This window comes from Plasmodium berghei (assembly GCF_900002375.2).
Source record: "Plasmodium berghei ANKA genome assembly, chromosome: 14".
NCBI classification, from domain to species: domain Eukaryota; phylum Apicomplexa; class Aconoidasida; order Haemosporida; family Plasmodiidae; genus Plasmodium; species Plasmodium berghei.
Window position 1 is genome coordinate 769,321 of NC_036172.2, and position 20,389 is coordinate 789,709.

Here is a 20,389-nt window from a genome sequence, read left to right on the forward strand (position 1 = left end):
TATTTGCAAATAAGAGTAGCATACATTGAATAATTTTGTTTTTAAGATTAGACAACTTTATTATGTTCCTACTCATAAAAACGAAAATATATCCTTCACAATTGGTTAATAACGTGGGAATATAATGCATTAATGTATATATAATATATTTACAAATGTGTAAGAATAAAAAATGCTATCTAAGCTTCTCAATCTGAATATTTCTTTACCTTGATAAATATTTTATTTTTAAGGAATAAACGCATGCATATATACACGTTTGAAGCATTTTCCCTTTTTCGTATATATATTATTATTGAAACTGTGCAATTATTTTATGAATAAAGGGAAGACACTGATGTACCACAAGACGATATAAACCTTTTTTGTGCTTTCAAAATATGAAAACCAAACAAATATTATTTCTTAAAGGTTTTGTAGCTCAAAATACATCAAAATAATAAATAATGAAGTTTACGGTTTTTTTTCACAGGTGCACAATATTGCACCTGAGATAGTTTATTTTTTTTTACAATAATTTAGAGTATTCTTACTTAATAAAATAATACAATATTCTCTATTTTTTTAATATTAAAATGCTTAAATGTATCAAAGTAGTAGCTTATTAATTGCGTCTAGAAGGAGATAAGTAACTTATGTTATTTTTATATTGTTTAAACATAGAATAAAAAATACATATTGTTATTCAACAACACATAGTTTTCCGATAATATGAAATAATGTTTTATGCATTTTCAAAGGTATAATTAAAATTATTAAATGAACCGATGAAAATTCGGTTTGAAATAAATAGAAAATAATTTTGTTAGACGAAATTTAATAATCCTTATGATAGACCTATTATTTTATCCAAGCATATACATGAAACAAAATTATATGTATATATATAGCTTTTCTATAGTTACTACAAATCCTACTTTGTAAAAAATCAGTGTTAAGCCCATTTAAGTGGATACAAACAAATTAAGCGTAACAAACATTTAATAAGTAGCTATAATAAATATTATTAAATATAATTTATTTTTGACGTAATGGAAGACAAAAAACATTAGTTATATATAAAAATATTAAAGAAATTATAATGTTTTATGTTAATATACGATTATTTTACACCTTAGAAATTTTTTGTTATGGCACAATTATTGTTGTTTAATTTTTAATAAATATATTTATTTTAATGTTATTTTTCGCGTTTTTTTATTCAATAATTTTGAATAATATTTCTTTATTATTTTAATTTCATTTTTCTCATCCAAATTGATTCTATATATGTAATTTTTTCAGATATTGCAACCTTTTTCATATATAATTCCTTTATTTTATGCTGAGAAATATCCTGCTTTTTTATTATATTATTTTTCTTTTTATTAATAACTGAATATTTTTTCCATTTGCTTCTGTACCACCTGCTTGATACAATTATGAATACGAAATACCATACAGTTTTTGTATTAATCATATTTAAATTCAAAGCATATATTTATCTGAATCCCTATTAGCATATGTTGAGAAATTATAATAAAATTGTATATTATTTATATTTTTGATGGGTAGAATAAATATAAGTATAATTATATTTTATTTGTTTGTTTATTTATTATAATATATATATGTACCTTTTAATCATTTGTCATTACTTCATTTTATATAATTTCAGTTTTTTGTCAATAATTCTAAACTTGTCATATATTTTTTATTTCATTTAAAAAAAAAAAAATTATATCATAGAAAAATGGGGAAAGGAAGTAATGCTTGTGTAAGTATAAAAAAATAAAAACATAAATTAAAAAAAAGTAATTTTTGGTGGCGATTAATCTCATACTTTATAATATTACTTTAAACAGAAAAGAAACCAAGCAAGGGAAAGAAAAACTGTTGAAGTAAAAGGAGGGAAATCACAAATAAAAGCAAATCAAGAAGCCCTTAATGTCATATGCAAAGTATATAAAAAATAATAAAACTAAAATATATATATGTGTTAATACAACCATCGACAGTTTTATATGTAACATTTTATACAATTTTATGCATACATAAAATGTGAAATATTTAAAAAGTAAAAATTTCCCTTTATTGTCTTACATAAAATAATCGACTATGGATATTTATTGTTTTTTGTTTTTTAAAGGTGTGCTATACTGCATTTATGAAGACACAAAGTATTTCACAACTAGCGGAACATGCGCAAAATAGACATAGAAAAGATGTTAAAGAATGTTTTCCTGATAAATTTTGAAAAGGATACACATAAATATATGTACATGGTGTATACCTACTTTATATGATAATTTTAAATTAATGTTATTCTCTTTATTATATATATTGCTTTGTGATGTTATTTCGACGTCTATTTAGCGTCATTATTTTATTTTTTGTGTAATTCATATTTTATAATTTTTAGTAAAGTATAAAAGAATATATTTTTTACAAAATTTAAAAAAGTTAAAAAAAAAAAACTCATTTGTTTTATTATGCAAAATTTACATAGTCATTTTCAACGAATATAATAATGTGTATATATCCGAAAAAAAACGCTCATTTTTCAAATATGCATTAGTTAGTATGCTTAATAAGATTTCCATTGTTTTTAATAAAAAAGGATTAGTCTCATATTTTATTAATTTAAATATATCAAAAATAGAAGATAATTTATTTTTTATAATTTCTACTTCATCACAAAAATAACTATTGTAATACAAATTTATATTATTCTTAAAAAATATATAAATATTTATTAAAAGAATAATAATTTTATTGAATGAATTAGTTAAACAAATAATAAAATTCGAATCAAACAAATCTATATTTTTATTAGATTGTAACAAAAGTAAATAATCATCTAAGTTTTTTTTAATTTTTGAAATATAATTCAATCTTAATGATGACAAGAAAAGTTTTATAAATATATATTCATTGTTATTATTATATATGGTGCTAAACTTCTTGCTTCTAAAACTTATTAAATTGGTAATTATATTTTCCCATACTCTGGGATGTTTTAATAAATACAGATCAGGATTGTGTGATTTCATTGCATTCAATGATTTATTTAATTCAGCTGATAGTGTCGATATATTTACATTTTTAACGATTTTGTCTTTTTTTCGATTGTGCAAAGAATCAATAAAATTGTTAAAATCGATCTTCATTTCTGCATCTTTCACAATATAACTCATCGTATTTTTTTCAGTTATTATATGAATGTTATAGATATAATAAAACATAAATAAATGATTTAGTAATATATTGTTTATGTATAGATTGTATTTTTCTTGATCAAATAGTTTTGGTGGGTTATAATACAAGGAATCGTTAATGCAATTTTTGACTTGATGAATGCAAAAGTTTAACACATATGCTGCTATTTTGTTATAATAGAGTGATATGTAATATATAAAAAGCTCAGCGCATGTTATATCTTTTATATTGTTTGAAATATTTAATACATTTTTTTTCATAAAGTGTATTATTGTAATTTTTGTTTGATATCTTATTGCCTCATTTTCATCATTTAGCATGAATATTAAACAACTATATAATACAATAAAAAAACTTGTAAATAAGTTATAATCTTTAAGATGCTTTAAAGGATTTTTTATATAAATAAAATCGCATGTAATATTCTGACTTAATGATTTTTTATATACTATTTCTCTTATATATTTGTTTAGGGTATTATTATACCAATTTTCGAATTTCTCATTTCTCATACAATTTTTCTGTGATTCATTTTTAAATATATTACAATTTGAGTCATCTTGATCATTTATGCAATCATTACTACAATGAACATAATTAATACTACTTGTAGAATAATTAGATTTTGTTATATTTTCCTTATTTTGAAAATACATGTTATGAATTTTATTTGTCATATAATAGTATTTTGATATATTTGATTTCTCATTTATATTGGATGTAGATTGATTATTATTTTCAATTTTTTTTAATTTTTCTTCTTTCTTTAAAATAATATTATAATTATACTCTATTATACCATAATTTTGAAAAACCCGTGCAAAATATTTCATATATGTTATAGAATTTTTATTACAAAAAAATGAAAAAAAGTTTATAAAAAGTAAATAATAAAAATATACATAGTTAATAATGCAATTATCTTTATTCTGATTTAGGCAAGAAATTATTTTATTCTTTTCATTATCTACATAATCTATAATATTTTTAATGAAATCATTTTCAGAAATGCCATTTTTTTGTTTTCCTATTTCTTCAGTATTGTCATTTTCAGTATAATATTTTACACATATAAGATAACTATACGAAATTATATATTTGTCTAAATAATTTTTATTTATATTTTTCATATAATACTGTTGCATTCTTTCAAATAGCATTAAATTCTCAAGAGAAATAAAATTTATGATAGTTAATATTATTCTAATACAATACTTAATTATTTTTATATTATCTTTATACGTCCTCATTATTTCAAACAATAATAAATACAGATAAATATAAACCCTTTCGTCGATTGAATCGTAATTCGATGTATTGTTATTATATTCATGCAAATTTTTATTATATAAAGTATTGTCTAAATTTTGAGAAAATATAGTTTTATCGTAACATGAACTTTTATCATTTGCACTAAATACTGAAGCAACATCATTTTTATTTTGTTTTTCTATATAATTTGAGAAAAATTTAAAAGTATTATAACATGATAATTTATTTAATTTATGTTCTTTTATTTTGAATTCATTTTTCTCGTTTTTTTTAATATTTAATACCCAATTGTATAAAAAGCCTTCAATATGATATTCATTCTTGTTCGATACATATATGTCTAGAATTGCTACAAAGTTATTTATATTTTTTAATATTTTCATTAGAAATTGATTTATTAGTACTGATATAAACATATCTTTATTATACAATTGCATTTTATTAAACAGTAATAAGACTATATTTTTATTTATTGATAACGATATCTTTTTATACAGAATATTTAAATTTTGTAGAATTAACAACATTTCTGAGTAATTTGTGCTCTTTATAAATATATATAAAAGCTTAAAAAAAATGTTTTTAAATTTGTTTTTATTTTCATCAATTAATGCTTGTATTTCCTTTCTCTTGCAAAATTCGATTAATAATAGGAAATAGTGATTTTTGTTTTTTCTCTTGTTATCGCTGTCATTATTTTGTCCAACATTTGTTATTACTTTGTCTAAAAAATTAAAAATTAATTTTACTTTCTTTAATTTTAAGTAAATATGCAAATAAATATTAACAATTATTCTGCATATTAATGATTGAACAAAATAATTACCATAATTTAACAACTTTTTAAAATATTTTATAAATAAGAAATATATATGTATATTGCCCATATTTTTTGTATTACTCTTTATATTGTCTATACTGTCAATATCATCATTATTTTCATATTCATTACAGTTATTATTTTTTGTTAGAATATATTGATCATATTCATTATTTATATCAGGCTCTCTATAATATTCTTTTTTGAAAATAGTGCTCATATTACTTATACAGGATAAATCACCTTTATTATTATAAAGTAAAAAATAATCATCATTGTTAAAAATTATAATGTTTGAAAGGAAAGCTAATATAGGTATAAATTCGGCATACATATTTGAATAATCAAAAAATGCCATGCATTTTTTTGTATTAAAAAAATGCCCATTTAATAATTTACACTTTTTCATAAATATGCTTAAAAATATTTTCAACAAATTAACAGAGTTGAGTAAATCAAAAAATGTTAAATTAATATTTTTAAATAATCTTGATTTGCTCCCTGTACAAAAATAATACATATTTGACGATACATGATAAGAGTAATTAAGCTTTGCTAATAAACGCTTTGTTAAAATATTATACAAAGACATACTTGAACTTTTTAGACAAAAAAATTTGCTCTTGTAATACATTAGTGATATTTTATATGTATCATTAATATATCCATATAAAGTTTTGCTATCTATGATAGTGTAAATATATTTTATAACGTTTAAGGAAATAACTTTTTTAAATTCATTATTGCCATTATGCAAATAGTTAGTAATAACTCGTATTATAAAGTTATATATAATACATTGATCTTTTATTTTATACGATTTAGCTAACGAAATTAAAGCTAAACAAACATTATTTGATTTTCTTAAAAAATTTATGTTAACTTTATTATTATCAATTAACAAAATTTTTAATTTCTCGTTTATTTTGAATTGATTGTCTCTTTCAAAATAGTTGTCGCAATTAACATCGTCAATTTTTCTACCTTTCCTTTTTTTATCTTTTAATTCACATTTATCATCATTTCCCATTCTAAATATACCTTTAAAAAAATCAGATGACAATAACTCATTTATGTCAATATCATTAAAATTTTTAGATGACAAAATAATGTTTAGTTTACTAATAATTTTATTTAAAAATGGATTATTATATCCTTTATCCTTTATTTTATGAGTATATACAATATCATCATTATTATCATCACTATTATTCGAACTAATATTATCATAATTCCATTTTTCTGTGTCCTTTTCTAAATTATTGTTTATCTCATTGTCATTACATATGTCTGTTTTCTCTTTATTTTTTTCAATTATATTATTCTCCTTTTTAAATATAAGTAAAATGAAATATATATAAAATAACGGAATTGTTTGCATATCTTCATATGTTTGGGTTATTATTTTACAAATGTTTAATAAGCAGTCAGACAAATATTGCTGGCAAGCAATGTGCTTAGAATATAATAATAAACTCAAAAGGTTTTGAATTATATAATGAATTTCCGTGCTACTAAAGAAAAATATTGGAGTATCTTTTCTGTTATCTAAATTTGGTTTCGTTTCTTCATCATTACTGTTATTTCCTTTTTCTTCTATAATTTTATTTTCCTTCGAGTTGCTTCCAATTCCATTTAAGCCATTTTGTGATAAAACAATTTTGTCATTTTTTCTGTTGTAATGTATATTAAATATGAATGAGAAATCAATTATTGACGTAATCAAAATACATATATACTTGATGGATAACCAAATAATAATTGATGCGGCTTCTTGCTCATTTTCTTTTTCAAAAAGTATATGCCCTCGGCAATCAAAAAGAAAATCATTTGAATTATTTAAAAATAAAAAATTCAAATAGTTCATAAAATTGTGCAAAATATTGCAAATGTAAATTTTTAGAAAGATCAAATAATTATATGATGATGCACTATTATCATTATTTAATGAATATTTTGTTTTTAATTTATCAAAATTTAAGTATGACCTTATGTTGCATATGCTAATTTTACAAAAAAATTTATAAAAATCTTCATCTACAATATTTTTGACAAAATTTATATTTTCTTTTAAATATAATATAAACTCATTAAGATAATAAGCTAACTTATACATTTCACAATTTTCTATATGTTTGCATTTTTTTAATTTCACTATATTTTCTTTTTTTATTTTATTAATAAAATTTTCTAAAATATATAATGGAATATTTCTAGCCATGTTATACCCTTCATTATCATTAAATAAGTAGTTTATATAGCCCCTTAAATGGATATTGTTTTCCTTTATATTTTTAATATCTCCAAATTTTATATAGCAATTAAAAAAATTGCTAGGATAAACGTTTTTATTAACATGAAGCTTGGAACTGTCGTTTTTTAAAATTATTATATTAGGATTATTATATTGATCTGGTTGATTGCTAATATTATAATTTTTCTTTTCAAAATTATTGTCAAATAATAAAAATGTCTTCTTTTCGTTTATGCGATCATTGATGTTTAACGATATAAAACACAATCTCAACAATACTGTAGAAAATGCGTGGTCCACTTGTTTATGTGATTTAATTAACGATGGAATCAAATTATTTAACCAATTAAATTTTTGTTGTCTTATCAGAATAATACTCACCGTTTTAAAGAACAATTCTTTTGACATTAAATATAATTCTTTCCATGTTGTGTTTATATTAAAAAGAAAGAAAAAAAAATTTATATTTTCAAAATGTGCGCAATAATTTATTATTATGTTTAATATATCGAAGCAATAAGCAGAAGCTTCTATTCCCATATCTTTATTTGTATTTTTAAACAAAATAAATATTATATTCATTAAGTAATAATTATACAGAAAAATATCGTCTTTCTCATTAAAGTATTTATTGTTATTGGATGAATGGAATATACAAGTAGAATATACATTTTTTAAAATATTATTATCATTACAATGAGTCTCATAACTTTTATCAATCACATTTATATTACCGAATAAAAACTTTAACGGTTTTTCTAAACTATCTAAATTGGTATAAACATTTTCCCCAATTTTTTTGATATTTTTATCATTGCATCGTTGTTTGTTTTTTCCGATTTTTTCACTTTCTTTGCAACTTCTTATATGTTCATGTTCTTTTTTTCTCATTTTCCTACCAAGTTCTATCATTCTTTGATAGTAAATAAAAAACTTATCAAAAAATAAGATAATGTATTTTCTATATGAATCTCTGCTTGTTCTCGATATGCAATTTATTGAAGTATTTAAAAATGTTAAAAATAAATATAGATCTCCCAAATTTAAATATTTGTTTTCACATATAAATGATAAAATAGGTAATATTACTTCATCGTCCGAAAAATAAAAAAATCTATTTAATGTGTTTGCATTTAACAAGAAATTCCCATTTAATTCATAATAATAATCGTTTTTATAATTAACTAATTCAACGAGTTCATATTTCCTTAATGTACACAATAAATATAATTCAAGATACATAATATTTTCTATGGAGCTAAAATTGTATAATAAATATTTTCCATTTTCATTTTCTCCCTCCTTTACTCCTGATTCTAGTTTACTCTTATCATAGTGCGCCCTCTTAAAATTAATAACTTTATAATTTAAAAAAATATTGTCTTCATTATTATATATCAAGTTATCATATATTATTTTTTCAAATTTTGTATTTTCTAACAAACGTAATTTTACAAATTGAAAATATTGCTCGTTCATTCTAATATTCCTCAAATCTGACAGTTTATTAAGGTGCATAAACGTTTCTACATTGTTATCGTTATTGTTTTGATTATTTGCCCCGACTATATTGGTATTGTCATTATATTTGTCGAAATATGGTTTCAAATGGAAATACTCTTTATTTAACACAAAATACAAATAATTATTATCGTTTTTATAAAACAATTCAATAAATTTTTTTATATAAAATGTTTTCATATAAAAATTGTTAGTTATTAAAACGTTTTTTATAAATATATAATATAACAAGTATTTGTCTTCTGAATTATTAAATATATGTTTAATACATTGTTTTAATAATTCATATAAATTAAACATAAAATAATCGTCATTAAGAAAAAAGCAATAGAACAAATGTTCTAGCACATTTTGTTCACACATTGAATTTTTGAAATACTTTAATAACAAGGATAAACATAGGTATTTCTTTTTTTTGTCTTGGTTAAATATGATATACGATAAACTATTATAAATATCATTTTTTATAAACTTTGTTATTTTACTAGTAAGCAAAGATTCATAAACATTTATACAACTTCTCCATATTATTTTTACATTATACCAGGAATATTTTTTTAATATTGACAATATATTATTAATAATTATTTTATATAACTCTTTTAAAAAATTAATTTTACACTCATCTGAATTAAAATTTTTAAACATTTTTTTTAAATAGCTTATTTCAGCATTTGTTTCAATGGAAAAAAGTTCATTTATTTTTTTAGAAATTATATTATCGTTTAAATAGTTCATATTAGGAATATCAATTCCTCCTTCTATATCATAAGTATTTTTGTCTTTTATTTGTACAAAATTCACTATAGTATCATTTACATTTTTTAAATTATTTTGTCTTTTACATAAATCATATTTGTTTTTATCACTGTCACAATTTTCCTTAAAAAAATAGGATTCATCATTTTGACATTTTTCATATAAATTAGATTTGCTAAAATCACAACTTTGTTCTGGATGAATTTTTAATTTTTCATTTATAACTACTTGGGATATACCACTATTTGTTTTGTTCAATAAACAGTTTTCTGCATATTTATCTTGATACAATTCTTGGGATTTATAAGATAAATCATTATTTTCAAAACTATTATTTTTTAAATAGCAATCTGCGCCAAGTTCAAAAACATAATTTAACTTGTCATTTTTTTGGATCCAATAATTTATAGTTTCTATACATAAAAAAATAATAAATGGATTTTTATTACACTCATTTAATAAATTTTTTACCTTAAAAAATAACATAAAATAATAAAAACTATCATCGATAGTAATATTTTTCACATATTTGTATTTTATAATTAAAATACTTCGATATTTACACAAAGTCAAAAAGGGATTTTCACTTTTTTTTTTCTTAATGACATTATCACATTCTCGTAATAACTTTTTTATTTTTGTAATAAAAAATAAATATTTATTAAGCAGTTCGATATTGGCAAGGCTTTTGGTCTCGCTTATCTCATTTCCTATATTTTTTAAGCATTCATTTTTTCGAGATTCTTCGTACTCATTCTCAAGTTTACTGATGTACGTATTTTGGATAACTTCATTTTTTTCATTATATTTTTCTGCACAATTCGATATGTCTAAAATTGTTTCTTTGTTATCGTCATTTATTTTTTCTTTATTTATATCATACACAAAATTATTATCCGACGTTTTCTGATCAATCTTAGATTTACAATCTGCTGGAGAATAATCCTTTTCAAAATTGCAATCTTTTATAATATAATTAGAATACACATTTTCTCTTAAGATGTTAAGTATATGCTTTTCATAATTAATTATAATATTCTTTACTTGTTGATATATTAAGCACACATGTGTACATATGTCTTTATCAAAAGGAAATTGTAATAATATATGTTTTAAATTATTTGAAATGAGAGAAAATACTTTAAGCATGCCATAAGTTAATTCTAGTGTCGCGGTGCTATTAAATGTAATTAAAAAATTTGCATAAACATTTAAATTATTTTGATTTTTTGTTGAAAAATTTATTTGTAATTTCGTGTTAATATATTTTAATATATTGGTGTAAAAAAAGCTTATACTATTGTTAAATATATCATAATTATTTATTAAATATTCAATAACTAAAGTTTTATAATTCATGCAATAATCATTATCTCCATCATCGTTTAAAAATATCCCTTTTAAAAAATTATAAATCAGCACATGCTTCCATTTATTATTGTTAAATATATATAAATTAATTACCTTAAAAGGCGTTTTTTTTTTTTTTAAATTTTTTAAATATACAATTAAATATATAAAATATTCTCCAATTAATATATTTATTTCATTACAAATCGAAAAATTTTTATAATAACCAAAAAATTGTGTTACATGCTTCTTAATGTCTGTTACATGTACATCACATTTTTTCCACCAAAATATTATCTCTTCTTTATTTAAAATATCTGAGCAAGCTAATTTTGATGCAACTGATTTGTGAATATCTATTAGCCTTTTCCCAATTACTTCAATTTCAATTCTTTTAGTTTTTTCAAATAAATGCAAATCTGCCATTTTCCTTAAAATTTCATTTACATATATGTATAATATTATTTTAGTTCAATTCTTTGATTTCGCATTGAACAGTATTTTTTAAACCCTTCCATATTTATATCAAGTGACTATTATATAATATATTATTATAAAATACAACTCTTTAAAAAGTATATATTTATATATTGAATATATATATAATTCCAATTATATCATTTCTCACAAATAATAATTTTTTAATTCAATTTGGTAAATAAAGAGAAAATATATATCGTCGATAATCTTCCACTTCTCATCATATATATTTGTGTTTATATATGTTCCAATACATATGCACGTTTTAATTTTTATTTTTTAGGATAGTGGTAAACATTTCTTCAAGCATTATATAATACGTATTTTTTCACATATTTGTAGAAATATTCATTTTTTTTTACAAATTAATATACTTTGCAATCTATATTCACTTATTTATATCCCCACAAAAAATAATAAATTTTATAGGCGTTGTTGCATAGATGAAGAAAAATTGTATACCATTCCTCCAAAAGGAAGTTTATTATTATTGTTATTACTATTATTCAAATTGCTTTTTTCATAAATGTTTATAACAAAAGAGGCCAAAGCCCCTTTACTTTTACCATTATACAGAGGTAATTTACTTTTATACTCAATAATAAATAAAAGTCCACATCCATACATTTATTCGAGAAAATATGATTATGCTACGTTCTTATTATATATTAAATCGTAAATTCACATAAACTCATTTTTTTATACAGTTTACGAAAGTAATAACATTTTTTTGTGTCAAGGAAAAGTAATAACAGGGCCAAATATATTTCATCTAATATTCACATATTTAATTATAATAATTTCCGTTTTACCCATCTATGTAATTATGTAAGTATCAAAATATAAATCTAAAAAAATAAATAATTAACAAGTAGATATTTAAACCCATATACATATAAAATCGTGAATGGACAAAACAAAAAAATAAATATTTAAAACTCCCAATTTGGGAATGAGACAATAAAAGCAGAGGGTATTGGATAATCATCCACATCAGTATACCGTCATTTCACAATTCTATGCTTATATAATTTCAGCATACAAATAATTATAAAAAATAATTCATTATGTTAATAAAAATATGCATTTATATCTATAAACTTATAAATATATATATTTATATTTCTACGCAATTATAGATGCCCGTATATAGAAAGCTTTACAATATTGAGTTCCATCATAACCGCATTAACAGTCTTTTTTATTCTCGTTTTATTTTTTTTAACAACAACAGCATTTTGCGACCCTGGAATGTGAGAATAAAAATAGGTTTATTAATAATAATATAATAAAATATAAAAAAATAAAATACTAATCACTGCGCTAATATAATATTCATTTATAGAATTCCAAAGAAAAATTATGTTGACTTGTCTTTGCCAAAAGGAAGAAGTATGGAATAGATATAAAAAGGAACATATTAAATATTGGCATTCATAATTCGTTTATTCATTATTTTTGAAATTTCTCATATTTTTTTAAATAGCGGCTTTCACTACTGCAAAAATAAATGGCACAGTCATAAAGCAATATTGGTGTGGTAAACAACTTTACCTTTCTTTTAATTTTGTTATTTATTTTTAAAGCACAACTATATATTTGCCATATGCTTACTATATATTTTAGTAATCAAACAAAATGTTATAATAAATGAATAATCCAACAATTGTAATGCATTTTTCGTTATGTTTTATAGTTCACTGTAACCATTTCAAGGAACCACGAAGCAAGCATTGCTATACGTGCAACAATTGCGTCACGAAGTTTGATCATCACTGTGTCTGGTAATAAATATTTATATATTTTATCATATTAAATTTATTCTACCATCTTTTTTAATTCTTCCCTTATATACATTTTTTTTTCATTATCTTTAATTTTCAGGTTAGGAAATTGTATAGGAATAAGAAATTATCGAAATTTTATTTTCTTTATATTAAACTTATCGATACTTTCAACAATAATATGTTTTACGTTTATCGGAATTTTTGTGGTAACAATACACATTTAAATCAAAATTTACATAATTAATATATTTCTATATTAATTACACCTATAAATGCATTAATTATCTGATATGTTTTTCTGCCGTTTTTTTTACAGAGTTTATGCATTAAAGAATATGAAGGAGTAAAAATAGAAGCAATTTATAATATAATACTCGAATTCCCACATATGTAAAAAAATTAAAAATAATATAATATAAAATTATAAATATATTCACATTTACATATACACAAAACGCCATCATAATAACTATAGCGCATTTTGATATTCGTTAATTTATTTTAAACATTTTCAGCGCTTTGTATATAATTTATACACTTGTTTTGTCTCTTTTATTAACCAACTTGTTTATTTACCATTTAAAAATTATACTTTTAAACAAGACGACATATGAAGATATTCAGGGATCGTATGCAGAAGGTAGTCCCTTTGATGAAGGTAATATATACATTATTATACACATAATAACTTCAATTGTTTCTTGTTATGTTTTTATGGCTTTATTTTTTTAAAACCATTATGTATGAAATTTTATTTTTAACTCAGGAAAATTTACAAATCTAAAAAAGTTCTTTCTCTCTCCCACCAGCAATAAGTAAGCAAATTTTATGAAAAATTTAATTTTATTTCATTTTTTATTGAAATCCGCATAAAATGAAAACGGTTATATACTTATAATTTATTAATTTCAAAAAATATATCTTTTTTATTATAGGCAAATAAAATGGACAGAATGTGTTAAAGTAACATTGTAAATGAAAACACAGAAAATTTTTTTGGTTCGCTCTTAAAAAATATTTTTTTAGTATCTTTTTATATATATCATGGTTATTTTATTCGTTTTGCTTTGATTTATATATTATTATAATAATTTCATTTGTGAAATATCATAAAACGAATATATATTTCGTAATGTCGTGTCATTTCTTTTTAATAATATTTTGTATATAAATTTAAAAAACTCATAAAATACTTAAGTTATACTTATATAAAGAAAAAAAAAGCATTATATTAAAAATAATATCAATAATAAAATGAAGAATAACAATCACACATACAAGGTTAATAATAATAGCGTCGTTAATTCAAAAATACTTAAAGACAAATAAATAAGCATATAACGAATATTAATAATAAAGTATAAACATAAATAAAAATGAAACACCAAAAATGGTAATATATACCATTTAAACATCGCGGTGTATCTTAAAAATTATATCAAAAGAAATATTTAAAAAGTTAATAAAATATACATTTTAAAACGGTTGATTAGTAAATAATTATAGCTTGTATTAAACTGCAATTAATGCATATATATTTATAAAACGATATAAAAGATGAATGAAAATCTTTTATTTTGTTACTATTTTGGAGGAAGTACTTATTTATCTTCAATATAGAGTTATTTTTTCTGCTTATTATTATTCGCATTTATCTTTGAAATTCACATATAATTTTTTTTGTGGGATACTATCATAAATATCAATCAGAAATATTTTTTATAAAAAATAATGTTAAATCAATATAACTTTTTTTTCGATTATTGATTTGATTTTTATCCACTTTTTTTAAGTCTTCTTTTTCTTTTTTGCTTTTTTTTGATGGATCAAAAACTTTGATTTCCTTTTCTTCTTTTATAAATTTGTCCCACATGTAGCGGTTCCTATTTAACCTTTTTAGACAGTAGTTCCTACACAGATGAAACATGAACATATGTATTATTTTTTCACTTATTCATCAATACACACATACACTAGTTATAAATATTTATAATATTCATATAAATAATTATTTCTATTATTTTATATTTTTAAGTTAATTTTCAGTACTTGACAAATTGGGTATTATCTATATATGCTATTTCTTCAAATAGAGGCATAACGACAAATTTTAAAAAGGCAATTTGTGATTGTCCTACTTCATTATGCTTTTCTCTATCGCACAATGGAGAAATAGGCATTTTATTATTTAATTCTTCATCCCCTTGAAAATAAAATTCACATAATACTCTTTGGCACCATTTGTAATGCTCCCTCCATTTAACAGCTCCATGAGATATGTCTGCACTTTTAATAATCATTTTCATTAATGCTAATAAATCATCATCGTCTTTTATATAATCAAATTTTTCATTTTCTCTCCTTATCCTAAATTTTGAAATTATTTCGTAATGATGCTTCATATCTGTACTCAGAATTAGTTCTATAATGTATAAGCGTATTAGTCGAAATTCCTGAAAAGAAGTAATTAAAAAAAATATTTATATTTATTTATTATAAGGAATAATATTTCTACAATTTAAAACAATTTTTATCACAAATTACCTTTTCGGAGAACGATTTTAAAATATTACACTGGCTTAATTGTAAAATTTTAAAAGTTATAGATGCGTGATAATTTTCAAGTACACTAATATCATTATAAATTATACTTAATGGATGAAAACTATTAATAAAAAACAAATTATTGTAACCGGGATGACCTATATCATGGCAAATTCCTGATATAAACATAACTAGCTTTATTTTGTAATCAATGTGGTCAAATATGCCTAATTTCTTAGTTAAGCAAAAAAATTTGTGTGTTACCTAAAATAGTTAAAATGCATATATTTGTTAATATTATATGCAAACTTATTAATACATTTTTTAGTTAAGAATGTTTAAAAAAAACTCATTTATTTCTTACCATAGTAGCATGCATAGTGTTGTGGTATGGAACGTTATTATATTGTTTTTCAACAAATGCTAAAAAATTTATAATTAAATTCATTGGTATGTTATGCTCAATTGTACACATTAATGATAAATTGATATCAAAAAAAGGATACTTTTCTTTTTTAAAATATTTTAAGCAATTGAAATCCCATTCAGACAATATATTTTTATCAATTAATTGAATCATATTAGTAACATGAGGTATATTTATATTTTTTAAAAAATTTTTAATATGATTTTTATCCATATCAACTTTATCAATACATATCAAATTTTTATAAGATAAGGAGGTGTTTATTTTATAATCTAAACTGCATTGCTCACTATTAAAATTACTTCCTTCTTTACTTACATATGCTTCTACAAATTTCTTGCTCTAAAGAATTAAAATAGAAACAAATTTATAAATATATATATATATATATATATAGAGAGAGAGAGAGAGAAAGAGAGAGAGAATAATCAAACACAAATTAGCCTAATGATAAAAAAATGCAATTAATGCCCTTTCTAACGAATTTACAATATCAATACTATTTTTACAACTAATATTTTCGTTAAACAATTAATACTATATTATCGTTGCTCTTAATCCATTACCTCAAGTTTATCGAAAAATTCATAGTCTACATTATAAAGGTTATCTGTTTTTGTAAGTGTTGATAGGCAACGTTCTAAAATGTTGACACAATAGGATGTTTTTCTATGAACATTAAAATTTATGTCAGGTTCGTTTTCCAGATCCACCATAACTTTAGAACACTACAAAAAATATGAAAATAAAAAATGGGTGATGACTATAAGAAATGAAAGTAGTTGCATCATTTATTTTTTACCCCTTTGTGTTTGAAAAATATTAATTAAAATTCATTATGGCATCATCATGTAAATATATATAGTGCAGTATTTTAGTAATAACATTATATGCAACGATTATAAAGTAAAATAAATTAAGTTTTAAGATATTTTTATATAAATAATAAAATCGATAAAGTAAAAAATATATTTACCTCTTTTATCATAAGAATTAAATCTTCTATTGCACTTGAAAATTTTTTATTATTATTTTTGTTATTTTTATTTATGCCCAATTCTGTTTTGTCTAATTTGCATCCAATTATCTGTTAATACATAATATGAATAAAACAAAAAATATATAATTCAAATTATCTTAATGTATACATTTATATCCATGTTTATATATTTCATTACTTCGTGATTATTTTATTCTATATTTTTTGTAGAATAATTATACATATATTACACCAATTCATATATATAATGGAATATTGCATACTATATTGCAACGTATTTTTAAGCATCATTATACATAATATATTTATTAAAAAACTTATTCATTTCTTAATAAGTAATTATATTTATTATTACCAATATATTGTAAAAAAAGTAACGCATTTGAAACTCCGATGCATAACATCCCATATAGAGAAATAGAGAAAGAATTACAAATACGGCAATACGAAAAACCCTAAAAATTTGAAAGAAGAAAGAACAAAATTTGAAATTCGCAAAATAATAATAAAAAAAATTAAATAAATTGTAATTATGTTAATCCTCTCTTCTCCTTGATATTAGCTTATAATTATTTTAATGCTTATTATCACTTCTTATTTTCACGATTTGTTAATTTTCAATTTTTTAATTACACATATACAAAAGGCATCAAATTTGGGTTCCTTGTTCTAAGGGTTATTATGCTAATCGAATTTAATACTAGAAATATTACATGTATAAACCAATTATACTTTGTTCTGCAGTAAAAAATGGAAAAAATAAATAATAAAATAATATAAAATGAACGAACGAATAGATTAGTGTTAAACTATTGGGATATATTCATTCATAATCACTATAATAGCATCTTTTCATTGATCATCATTTGTATTATTATTTTATTTATATTTTTTTATTTTGCCTTATTTTTTCTCCTATACACCTGGATGTAAAAAAGACGTCCATAATTACAAGCGGAAGGAAACAATAAATATACGTCAAAGAATATACGGTTTCGACGGATGAAAATATATACGATGTTTCTTTTATTGCAAAATTATTATTTAATGATAAACTAGTAACTATATTCCATATCCCCCATATACTTACCATTGCAGTAAATAGAGCATATGAAATAAACTCTGCATATTTGGATAATTCAGTAAATCCAACAATTATAAAAAATATAAATATAATAGAGTTTAAACTCATTAAAGTATTAAAAAGTAAAATAATATAACTGTCGTGTTTCCATACATCCAACCTAAAAGACCATATACATAATGCCCATATATAAATTCCCAGAATTAACATAATTATTCCTATAATTATCATTTTTAAAGAAATCCAATTATTCAAGTTCAATACATATAATGATTCTATTGTATCATCTTTAAATTTTAACGGTAATTGAGATATTAACTCATTTTCATTATTGCATTTTAAATAATGACTAGTAATACTACTTTTATATGTATTGGTTTCATATTTACTATTAGAAGCACAAATATCTTTATTTATTATTATGCTTCTTTTCCATATTTTATAAAAAAAAATTTCAAATATATTTATTAATCCTTTATTTTTCCCTGTTTTTGTTTCATTATATCTTTTTATACTATCATTTGATTCTTTAATATTTTCATAAAATTGGCTTGATAAACTGTTAAAATTATAATTAGTTCGATTCCTATTTTTATTGTCTTTATCATTTGTGTTTATATTTTCATCAATGGTTTTATTTATACTCATATATACATTTGTTCGAAGCATATTGAAAAATCTATTATTATTTTCATAAGTATTGCCCTTTTTTAATTTGCATAATTCCTGCCCATCTTCTCCACTATCTTCAAATTGTGTATAAGCACCATTTTTTTTTTCTAAATTATCTACCAGAGTTAAAGATTTGTGAGGTTTGTAAAGAAAAGTATTACTTCCATTTTTCTTATCCAAATTATTTATAATCGTTTCTCGCGTAATATTATTATCATCATTGTTATTTTTTATATCAATTAAAATATGTCTAAACTGATTATCATCTTTCACCGTTCCTTTTGTTATATTTTCACAATTATATTCAGATATTTTGGTATTATTTTCTTTATTATTTATTTTAATATTATTTGCATTAGAATAACTAGAGTCGCTACTAACACTATATGAATCATCACTGCTCCAATTAATTGAACTATTCCTCAATTTTTTATCATTTTCATTATTATAATTCATTTCAGTACTATAATATGTATCAATTGGTTTATCATCCTGAAATATATCACTATCATTTTTTTTAATTGGGGTATATTCTTTTAAATCGATTATATCATTATTTAATGTGATTTTTTTATATTTTTTATTATTTGCATTGCTTGATTTTTTTAAATTACTATTTTTTTTTATTGTCCCATTATTAATTTCTTCAGATCTATTTAAATCACTTGGTTTATGTGTAATTTTTTTTTCATTATTATTTGAATTCTCAGTATTTTTTATTTTATTTTCGTTATTATCATTTAACATATTTTCTATAAAACCTTTTTTATTTGATATTACTCTATTCTTATTGGTTAGAGAATATCGGTTTTCACCTTTTTTACATTCTTCATTATTTATAGTACTTTTTTTGTCATTTACTTTGAATGTATCTGTATTTTCCATTTCATTTAAAATCACAGCATAATTATTTTTTTTTGTATAAATACGTATAAAATTATGCAAAATATACTTCAAAGTTACTAGTATTTAGTATTGTCTGCTATTATGCTACCAAATAATTCATTTATAATTATTTACACAATTTTATTGTTACAATTATTTTTCTATTATTGTACTATTATTACTAATTTTTTTATAAAAATTAATTGACAAATTAAAAATGCAACAATTTGGAACAGTGGGCACTGTGCATTGAGAATGAAACCATATACACATACATATATGTGCTAATATTTGTATTGTCTTTATTTATTCAAATGTTCCAATTGTATTTCTGTC

At 21.2% G+C, this 20,389-nt stretch overlaps 4 protein-coding genes across 4 annotated transcripts; 2 read left to right on the top strand and 2 right to left on the bottom strand.

Moving 5' to 3' along the window:
• Nucleotides 1-1,732: 1,732 nt before the first annotated feature.
• PBANKA_1419500 (conserved protein, unknown function) lies at nucleotides 1,733-2,236 on the top strand (the record flags this gene model as incomplete). Its single annotated transcript, XM_034567529.1, has 3 exons — nucleotides 1,733-1,756; nucleotides 1,845-1,940; nucleotides 2,129-2,236. The coding sequence occupies 3 exons, from the start codon at nucleotides 1,733-1,735 to the stop codon at nucleotides 2,234-2,236; spliced, it is 228 nt and encodes a 75-aa protein (XP_034424017.1).
• A 244-nt stretch (nucleotides 2,237-2,480) lies between these two features.
• PBANKA_1419600 (conserved Plasmodium protein, unknown function) lies at nucleotides 2,481-11,600 on the bottom strand (the record flags this gene model as incomplete). The annotated part of the gene is made up of 1 exon (XM_034567531.1): nucleotides 2,481-11,600. One exon carries the CDS (start codon nucleotides 11,598-11,600, stop codon nucleotides 2,481-2,483), a length of 9,120 nt encoding a protein of 3,039 aa, XP_034424018.1.
• Nucleotides 11,601-12,180: 580 nt separating this feature from the next.
• On the top strand, nucleotides 12,181-14,416 carry PBANKA_1419700 (palmitoyltransferase DHHC8, putative; the record flags this gene model as incomplete). The annotated part of the gene is made up of 11 exons (XM_034567532.1): nucleotides 12,181-12,232; nucleotides 12,362-12,482; nucleotides 12,794-12,907; nucleotides 13,000-13,046; nucleotides 13,141-13,194; nucleotides 13,351-13,438; nucleotides 13,539-13,647; nucleotides 13,758-13,831; nucleotides 13,957-14,099; nucleotides 14,208-14,256; nucleotides 14,377-14,416. The coding sequence occupies 11 exons, from the start codon at nucleotides 12,181-12,183 to the stop codon at nucleotides 14,414-14,416; spliced, it is 891 nt and encodes a 296-aa protein (XP_034424019.1).
• Nucleotides 14,417-15,143: 727 nt separating this feature from the next.
• On the bottom strand, nucleotides 15,144-20,053 carry PBANKA_1419800 (3',5'-cyclic nucleotide phosphodiesterase beta, putative; the record flags this gene model as incomplete). Its single annotated transcript, XM_034567533.1, has 9 exons — nucleotides 15,144-15,351; nucleotides 15,491-15,894; nucleotides 15,986-16,249; nucleotides 16,350-16,754; nucleotides 16,979-17,140; nucleotides 17,389-17,499; nucleotides 17,768-17,867; nucleotides 18,046-18,150; nucleotides 18,336-20,053. The coding sequence occupies 9 exons, from the start codon at nucleotides 20,051-20,053 to the stop codon at nucleotides 15,144-15,146; spliced, it is 3,477 nt and encodes a 1,158-aa protein (XP_034424020.1).
• Between the last annotated feature and the right edge of the window lie 336 nt (nucleotides 20,054-20,389).